This window comes from Daphnia carinata, chromosome 4 (assembly GCF_022539665.2).
Source record: "Daphnia carinata strain CSIRO-1 chromosome 4, CSIRO_AGI_Dcar_HiC_V3, whole genome shotgun sequence".
NCBI classification, from domain to species: Eukaryota; Metazoa; Arthropoda; class Branchiopoda; order Diplostraca; family Daphniidae; genus Daphnia; species Daphnia carinata.
This window is the reverse complement of record NC_081334.1, coordinates 8315563-8325102: the sequence shown is the minus strand read 5'-3', so window position 1 is coordinate 8325102 and position 9540 is coordinate 8315563. Positions and strand designations below refer to the sequence as shown.

General features: G+C 41.1%; 1 protein-coding gene across 1 annotated transcript; it reads left to right on the top strand.

The window, feature by feature from the left end:
* Positions 1-1532, top strand: LOC130687578 (putative nuclease HARBI1). Its single transcript, XM_057510751.1, has 5 exons — positions 1-252; positions 610-750; positions 814-1020; positions 1084-1205; positions 1298-1532. Exons 1-5 carry the CDS (start codon positions 1-3, stop codon positions 1530-1532), a joined length of 957 nt encoding a protein of 318 aa, XP_057366734.1.
* The last annotated feature ends 8008 nt before the right edge of the window (positions 1533-9540 follow it).

Genomic DNA, 9540 nt, shown 5'->3' with positions numbered 1-9540 from the left:
ATGCTTTATGAGGATGTTATTGGTGATTTGGAGGACATGTTAAAAGATTTCGATGAAGTTGAAAGTATAATTTCCAGCAATAACAGTGATATTGACAGTGATGAGGAAGATGAGATATTGGCCGAAAGAAGAATTCAGCGTATTCAACGATTGAATGAATTCTATTTGAGAAGGGGTGAAATTTTTTATGTTTTTGACAATCAACAGGTTTACAAGACGTTCCGATTCGATAAACCATCTATTGATTATATTGTTAGTGAGTATTATTTTGTATAAGCATAATTTGTAATGCATCTTTCAAATATTACAAGCAAATGCTTTAGGTTTAATCGGACACCAACTTGAGAGAAGGTTACATGGGAGACGTTACCTAACCCCACAAATCCAAATTTTGGTTGCGTTACAGTTCTATGCCACAGGGACATTTCAGAGTACGGTTGGAAATGTAATAAGATTAAGTCAACCATCTGTTTGCAGATGTGTGCGTGATGTGTCGTATGCTCTCAGCACCATTGCGTCTACACACATTAAATATCCCGACGATATACTTGAGGTCGTTTAATTTCAAAATAATAATATGCATTTATTAGAGAATTCTACATTAAATAGGTGAAGGAGGGTTTCGCTGCTTTTGCTGGCTTAAGAGGCGTTGTTGGAGCTATAGATGGGACGCACATTAAAATATCAAGACCTCATAAAGATGAAATCTTTTATGTTAATCGTAAACATTTTCACTCCATCAATGTCCAGGTTGAAAACTTTCCAACTTAATTATTATTATATCTAATTCATCACCTTTTTTATTTAAAAAAGGCCATTTGCGATGCCAATGGAAAGTTTTTAAGTGTCAATGCATCAAAACCGGGCAGTTGCCATGATGCGGCTATATTTTCGGACAGTCGAATTGGCCAAGAATTGAAAAATGGGCGGTTTGGTGATGGATTTTTGGTAGGAGATAGTGGGTATGCGTGTACGCCGTTTCTTTTAACTCCATATGCAGTTACAAGAAATAATGATCAAGTAATCTATTCAGATTTTCATAAAGTTTTTTTTAAAGGAATAATGCATGATTTTCTATTCAAGGAACGGTTTAACACGGCACAAATAAGGACTCGAAATATTATTGAACGGGCGTTTGGCTTTTTAAAAAGAAGGTTTCATTCACTGCACGGAGAATTGCGTGTTCAGCCCGGAAGGGCTTGCAGGTATACCTGCAAATAAACTAAAGGTTTTTTTTAAAAATGAAACAGTGTGGTAATTTTTTTTTATATAAAAATATTTATTTCGTAATTTACAGAATTATAATGGCATGCTTTGTCCTACACAATATCGCATTATCACGCCGCTTACCCGATTTCCTTGATGAAATACCCGAAGAAGAAGACATTGGTGACGACGGGGAACACGAATTCAATGGATGGGCACTATGGCGACCGAATGAAACCGCTGCGCAAGAGAAATTGAGACTCCGCCGTGCAGGATTCCTAAAAAGAGACAATATAGCGGCCAATCAATTTGGCAACCGTCGTTGACTCATGTTTTGCTAAATGATAATTTAAAATACACGAGTTTGTACGTACACAACTATGTACATAATATAGTTTTCTTCTTGTGTTAAAATAAAAAAATAATTGAAAAGTTTGCAGCAAAACTTTGTATTTTCGGGCCAAACATTTCAAAGTTTTTTTTTCAAATCGTAAAGAAAGTCCAAAACATCATCAGGCACTTCTTTCTTCATGTCAACGATAGGGTCGCCTAAACGTTCGCGCACCATCAGTACAGTGTTCAATAAATTAAGTCGTTCATTCAACAACTTTTTTCAATGATTTCGGACGATTTGGCGCAATGGGCGATTTTAGTGGAACTAACGATTGCCTGGACCCTTCTCTTTCCTCCCCGTACACCTTCTCCGTTGCCCAAAGGCGGTGTTGAAGAGGAAGTTGTTTGCCTCTTTATGTTGTTGGACGAAGATCCTGATGGCGATGAAGTGCCGGATCCATCAACGTCGCAAAAACGATCGCGTGAAGAAAGCATCGTGTTTTTTAAATTAGCCGGCATATCCGGCGCCGATGGTGTAGACGCTTTCTGTCGGACTGTTGTCTCTAATAACGGATTAGTTGGAACTGGCGTCGAATTAGCTATGCTGCCGTCGGTAGACAATTCAAAAACCTCTTCCATTTGGGAACAATCAGCATACATGGTTGTTCCAGCAAAGTGGTCTTCGTTTTCACTTTTAAAAAATAATAATTAATACAAATAAGCCGTTTATTAATTTATAAATAACAACTTTTACCTATTGTGATGATCTTCATGAACTATATGGACTTCGTATTCCTTTTCATTTTCTGCCTGATGTAGAGCAGTCTCATCGTTTCTCTGTTCTGTCTGGATTTGAGGAAGATCTCCTGTGGTTTCAGATTCCAATCCTCCCTGAATATTGAATATTAATACTTATTGTTATGTATTATTAATTATAGACTAAAACAATTACAATACATCGATGAAATTTCCAGCTAGGGCTGGATTCCTATTTCCAAAAAAGTTATTCAACATTTGCATGTACATGGGCTTTAGAGTATATGGTTCCCCTCCGCCTAAAAATTTTGCATAAGATTATGTGAAACATGTATATTATAAACTCAAAAAATATTTTACCTGTTTGTTTAAGAGAATTTATGTATTTTTCACACTCTTTCTTGGCCTCTGCTTTGAAATTGTTCCATTTTTTCTTCGTAGCTTCCAAATCCTTATAACGTTCAGTCGGACATTGCTGAGAAATTGTTCTAACAATGTCCTCCCAAGCTTTTTCTTATCTTTTTGGGTAACAGTCTTACTGTGACTCCCAAACAACAAATCCTAAAATAAAACAAAAATAAACATGAAGTAAAGTTTTTTTTAAATTCATAACATCTTTTAAACATATTTGACAGACGCTTACCTTTCGTGAAAGGACTTCGTCTACCAATACATCGGTTTCATGTAACGTCCACAAGTTTTTTAAGTTTTTACCAACATCTTTGGCCATTTTTATCACTGATTTTACTATTTTTTAATCCAAATTAACCTTGAACGAAATTCACACTTGAGTCACCGATTCGACAGTTTACTTGCAGACGAAAATTGAAAATTCGTTCTCAAACGACTTTTCTTATTGGTTAATTGAGACTCCTCCCATCAAAGCCCAAAGTAAGATTATTCTAGACTTACTTTGGAAAGTATGCTTACTTTTAGATAAATTTTAGACTCGGAATCGCTACTTTTGCTTAAGTCAAAGTAAGAAAAATTTCGTGCTAAGCAAAGTATATTTTTTCCGACTTCAGCCAAAGTCAAAGTAAAAAACTTAGGCCCCAGTCGGAATACGGCCCCTGGTGTGTGGAGCTGGTTGTGATCTGGCTCCAATCGCCAGCTGTGATGCTGTGGCAGCGTGTAGTTGTTTCGCTTGACTTGGCGGTGTTGACTGCTGTGGCGTTTTTGTGGTTTCCGATTTTCATCGGCTATACCTCTCCGCTGCGTCAACTTCATCCCTGATGAAATCCAATAGGGATGAGATGTCTGTAATGTCGTTTTCTTCAGAGCTCGACCACTCTTTCTGCAATTCTGCAGGAAGCAATTTCATTAATTTTGTGCCTAGGAGTCCTCCAAACGTTTCTTTTCGAACCCCGAGGGTTTCCAAGGCGTTAATATGCGACTGGACTGTGAGCTGCAGTTTTCTCAGCGCCGATACATCTGCCATTGTTTTAACAGGGCGAGGTTGTAAAACTTGCATAAATGGGTTTGAATAAGAGCCTTTGGTTTTGCGTAGACTCTTTTCAGCTCTGCTATGGCAACGTTGTAGTTTGCTGCGGTAAGTTCCAGATTTTCCACGCACAAGTACGCTTCCCCTTTTAAGTATTCTTTTAAGTAGTCGAATTTTTGAACATCCGACATTGTAGACGAGTGAATGGAGGCATTAAAGCTTTCCCAGAATGATGTCCACTCAAGAATATCTCCTTTAAAATGTTTGATTTGTCTTTGGGGAAGACGTGTTGCTTGTTGAACTGGAGCTGCTGCTGCTGCTACTTGAATAGGTGCCTGGTTTTGCGCCATAAGTTGTTGTGTCTGTACGGCATAGGCTTGCTGTTGTTGGAGGATCTGATTTGCGAAGAGTTGTTGCTGTTGAGTAGCAGGTCTTGGAGCAATCTGTTTCTGTCCTCCTCAATCTGGCGCTGTTCTTTTCTCTGCAGCTCTTGAAATTCCAAGTCTTGTTGTCTTTTATACTCGTCTCGTTTGTTTTTAACGAAGGCGCTGTATGCTGCTCATCTCTACTTCTACTTCTGCTATTGTGGAGTAATCTTGCTCGATTTGCTCCTCGGTAGCGTTCGTAGTTTGCAAGGCCCAACGTACTTGGTCGCTTGCTTTAATAAATTTCTGGTAACGTTGCTTGAGAAGTTCTGTATCCGTTGCAATATCGTTATCCAGTTCCGCGGTCATCGGGAGATCCTTGTAGTCCTTGATCTTCTCCATTGTCCTAGTAAGGTGGCCTTTCAGGCCCGCTCGTGTTGCTGCAACCGATCGTGACATTTTTTGTTTGCTGGAATTGGAAAGTTAGAATTCTTTGCAATACTCAGCGGGGTTCACTCCTGGATTTCCCTTGAAGGAGTGAAAAAAAAAAGAAAAAGGAAAACTTGGAAAAAAAGTTTTACTTTTACTGCTTCCACTAAATTGTGAGTGAATGGAAAGGGAGCAGCGCTGACGCAGTGCTCCAATCAGTGGACGTATTTTGTTTTAACTCCACTGGTTGAGGTTTCTCCTCCTTGCTATGTCAGAAAATTTTTTGAAAAGTGGAAGTTAAAATCTGTTGCTCTTGGTTAGCTTTCGGTAACTTTCGAGCGAAAAAAACAGACCTTGTTGTCAGTAAAAATAAGAAAAATGTCAAGATTTGTTTAGTTGCTAGCACGATGCTCAATGGGTAGGAATGGGAAAGGACTATTTTTCGATGAGATGGAAAATAAAGTTGCTTATTTGGCCGTTAGGCTGCATAAGCTTTCAGTTTTAGAAGAAATGAGAAAAATTAGAAAAAGTCTTACCATCCTTGGTTTTTGACCGCCAGATGGTGTTTGTGTTCAGTTTCTGAACAAAAATCGAGAAAACTGAAAATAATAGAGAAGTCTGTTTTTCTGACCGCTAGATGGAGCGGGCCTCCAGTTTCTGAACGAAAATCAAGAAAATTGAAAGTAACAGAAAAGTCTCTTAATTTGACCGCTAGATGGCGCAGGCCTTTAGTTTTTTAAAAAAGAAGAATTTTGAGATTTTTTGGATTTTTAGTTTGCTTACGACAGCTAGATGCCGTAAGCTTGCAGTTCTGAGAAGAAATAAGTTTTTTTTTTGAAAAAATAGAGAATTAAGGTTTACAATTATGAGCGCTAGATGGCGCTAGTTTGCTAAAGGAAGAAAAAAGAAAAAAAAAGAGAAATTAATTAGTGGGAGTTTAGGTTTTGAGCCCAACTCCAAAAAATGTAAGAAAGTTTTTTCTTTTGGTGGAGCACGGTTGAACCGTTTCCTCCTGCTTTAAGGTGATTGAAAAAAGGGTTAATGATCAATTATTTTATTGTAACATGGGGAATTACAATTTTTTATAAAGATCAATAAGATCCCTTGGATCGGCATCAATTTGCAGGATGTCTTCTTCTTCCTCTTCTCTAGCTGCGCGCACCACTACTCTGGCTGGTGTCAACGCCGGGGTTGGGTCTTGAATTGGAGCATCCAGAGGGTTTCCCTTGAGTAATGACCGACCGCGTCCACGTGTGCTACCTGGCCCTGACTTGTAAGGTGCAAGTTTAGTCAGCAACGCGTTGCTACGCCCCCCGCCTGGGGTGGGTAGCAGCTGATCAAATGGCTCGAGGTGGTTGAAAACAGTGAAAATTTGTCCACCACGACCGCGTGCTCTACCAAGTTCGATTTTGGGCTGCTCAGGAACACTGGCTACTGGAGAGATTGGTCGATCTACTCCACTTGCGGCTATTGCTCCGACTTGGGGCTCCTCGCTCTGGCTAGTAGATGTGGAGAGCAGTCGCCAACCACGTCCGCGTGCTCGCCGTGCTGCAATCTGGGGCACTTCACACAAAAATTATTGGGAATCGCTGACCACGCCCACGTGAAAATTCTGGCTTCGATGTTGTTGTTGGGGGGTTACTCAACCCACTTGGAGTTGGTAAAGCGATGGCTCCCTCCTCTTCTCTCTCCACCACCTGGTTGACCGGGCGGTACCTGATGTCTCCGCAGTATTTCGGTTCGAGAGCTTCTTTGATGGCTGCTAAGGGCATGTGACGGATGGCAATCGAAAGTAAAGAGTTTAGTGGTGAAGGGGTTAGATCGGCTTCAGGTGTGGCTGCTGCAAGACGGTTGAAGAGACTTATTTGCCGCCTTCCTTCTGGGGTGTTTCTAAATTGCCTTGGCTGTTGTGGACCCGTCCACGGCCTCTCCAATCCCTCGGCCCTCCTCTTGGCCCTTTTTATCTTTTCGGCGTCACGAATTCTTGAAGTGGTGTTGGAGACCTTACAGGTGCTCCGCTAAAGCGGAGAAGAAAAGAGTAGTAGTGGAGGATATAAATATCCTCCAAAAAGAGGGTATTTATATTATTGCCGCTACACGCAGCAAGGCGAAGCAGTGTATTTGAAAAAGAGAAAATTGAAAAAGGAAAAAAAAATTGGAGGTGGAGTTATCAATGGCCGCCGACCACGCGACCGAAATTGGAAGACAAAAAAGGAAAAAAAAAGAAAAATTTTCCACCCTACTCAACCCTAACCCTACTTGAAGTAAATGGAAAGGGAGATGAACAAGGAAAAAGAGCAAAACGTTTCTCAAAGGGAGAAAGAAAAAAAAATTTTACCAAAAAATTCAAAAATTGAAAAAGGGACGACCAAATTAATGGCCGCCGACCACGTGTTTGCCCTAACAGTTGAAAGGCAAAAGGGAAAAAAAGGTTTTCTTAGGTGCCTACACACTCCACACGTGGTGAAAAGAAAAAAAAATTTCACACGGTAGTTCAACGAGTGGTGAAAGGCGAAAAAGAAAAAAATTCACAAGCTTAACTAATCGCGTGGTGAAACAGCAAAAAAAGTTTCACACGCTTAAGCTAACACGTGTTCAAAAAAGGAAAATTCCCACGCGGTGTCTAGGGACTAAAAGGGGTGAGCCCAGAAAAACTCCCCCACAGAACACAACAAGTAAATACTTAAAGTAAGAAATTTTTAACTTAGATTAAGAATACTTAAACGGTTACGAAGGACCATGAAGGGAATAGTCAGCCCGTGCTCTGACTTTACCTTTAACAAATTGAAGTTGAAGAATTGAAACACACGGGAGGCACTGGTTGGAACTAGTTGTGAACTGTAGGAGATGTATTTTTCGACTGACTGCCCCTTGCCCACTCTTGCGAGACGGCCAATAGGCCTAGGGGCTGGCTTACATACAAGAAAAATGTACAATGGTGGCCCTCTATCGAGGACCACCCAATTCAAAGGCATTAAAACGGCTGGGCAGCCTCGTGCGGCGTCCAGACCGCGTCGTCTGCTGTTGGGAATCTACGGCATTACTATTGCAGTTTTCGCAATAGGTATTGTATTTAACAATAACTGTAACCAAGCAAAAAAAATAATAAATAGAAAGCAAACACTAGGTTTCTGAAACAGAGCCAAAATGGCCGCTGGAATTTTTTCTGCAAAAGATGTTTCCCACATTTCGAAATTCAAAGGAGATCAATTAAACTTCTACAAGTTTCATCTGAGGCTCGTTCTCATGAATCATGGGCTTCTCAACATTGTAGAAGGAACTAACAAGAGACCCACTGCTATCGCTCCAATTGCAAGCCCTTCTAGTGCTGCTGAGGTAAAAATCAATACTGAAAAGACTGATGAATGGATCAAGATGGATATAGCAGCACAAAATTTCATTGTGTCTACCCTTGAGGAGAAAGTCATGCGAAACATCATGAACTGCAAAACATCATACTCAATGTGGTCTCGGCTTCTAAGCCAATATGAGCTAGCCTCCATGGAAAACACACTTACTGATGGGTAAGTTTATGTCCTATCAGTTTGATCCCAGCTACGATGTCATGACGCATGTAGCTGCTGTCGAATCTCTGGCGTCCCAATTGCGCGATGTGAACTCACCGGTTTCTGACGACCAGATTATTGCCAAAATTACTTCGAACCTGCCATTACATGGAAAAAAAATTACAAATGTTTCATGAGAGCATAGAATAGCACTGATGACAGAATCAAGACCATTTTTCTACTGGCTCCAGACTCCAAGTCGGAGAAAATATATTGAAGCTTGCTGAGGTATGCATGGAAGCCATCTGATGCTGGAGCTTTCTTAGTTAATAAGAAGAAAGAAAAAGCTGCGTTCTCTGAAACAAAAAGGGATTTCAGATCTGATAATCGCCCCAAATCTCTCTGAGCTTATGGTAAAAACTTGAATCGCAGAGCCAACCAACGTGAAGAAGACCGCTGGCTGAAACAATCCTATTTACAAGGTGAACGTGACGGTAGTGCTGGAGATGCCATGCTTACTCACTTGACAAAACGTGAACCACTCTTCATCGATGATTCCTATGCCTTCAAGTCTGCGGAAATTCAGTTTAATTCTGAATGTTGGTATGCCTATTCTGGAGCATGCGAACACATGACTGATAACAGGACCCTATTCACAGACATGCAATCAACCCAAAGTGGAAAGCGTCTCATAAAAGGAGTCGGGAAGCACAACAAAGCCCTTCATGTAACACGAATTGGGAACATTTCCATTAGCAGTAACGTGGATGGAGAGTGGCATGATGGGATCCTTCGGGATGTTCTATTTGTTCCAAATCTAAGCGTAAACCTATTCTCAATTGGACCTGCCACAGAACGCGGAGCAATAGCATGGTTCGACAAGGACGGTGTAAAGCTTGAAAAAACGGAAAAGTTGTGGCCGTTGGTTCAAAAATCAAGAAGAGACTTTACCAGATGCATTTTTAAAAACAGCTATCACCCGCGTTTTCTGCAGCTCTCGCCACCAGGGCCACTCAAAACTCTGCTCAGACTTGGCACGAACGCCTGGGCCACGTTAATTTTTCAACGCTGCAAAAAATGCATTCTGCTGACTTCGTCGATTGACTCACCGTTCATAATCCATCAGGCCCACCACCATTTTCTGAAGGATGTGTCTTCGGCAAACAACATCGGCTTCCGTTTCCTACGTGTGGCCGCACTCGAGCAACAAAACGAGGCGGCCTCATTCATAGTGCTCTGTGTGGACCAATGTCAACCCCCTCGCTAAACGGAGCGTTTTACTTTTTCACATTCCGAGATGATTTCACGGGCTATGGCTTCATTCGGTTCCTGAAGAAGAAGTCTGATGCAAGCATGCATATTCAAGATTTAATCGCCCGCTGCGAAACGGAAATTGGTGACCGTGTTGCAATTCTTCGAACCGATAATGGGGGGAAATACACGAGTAAGGAGCTCACCCAGTGGATGGCTGACAAAGGAATTGTTCACCAAACAAGCACGGAAA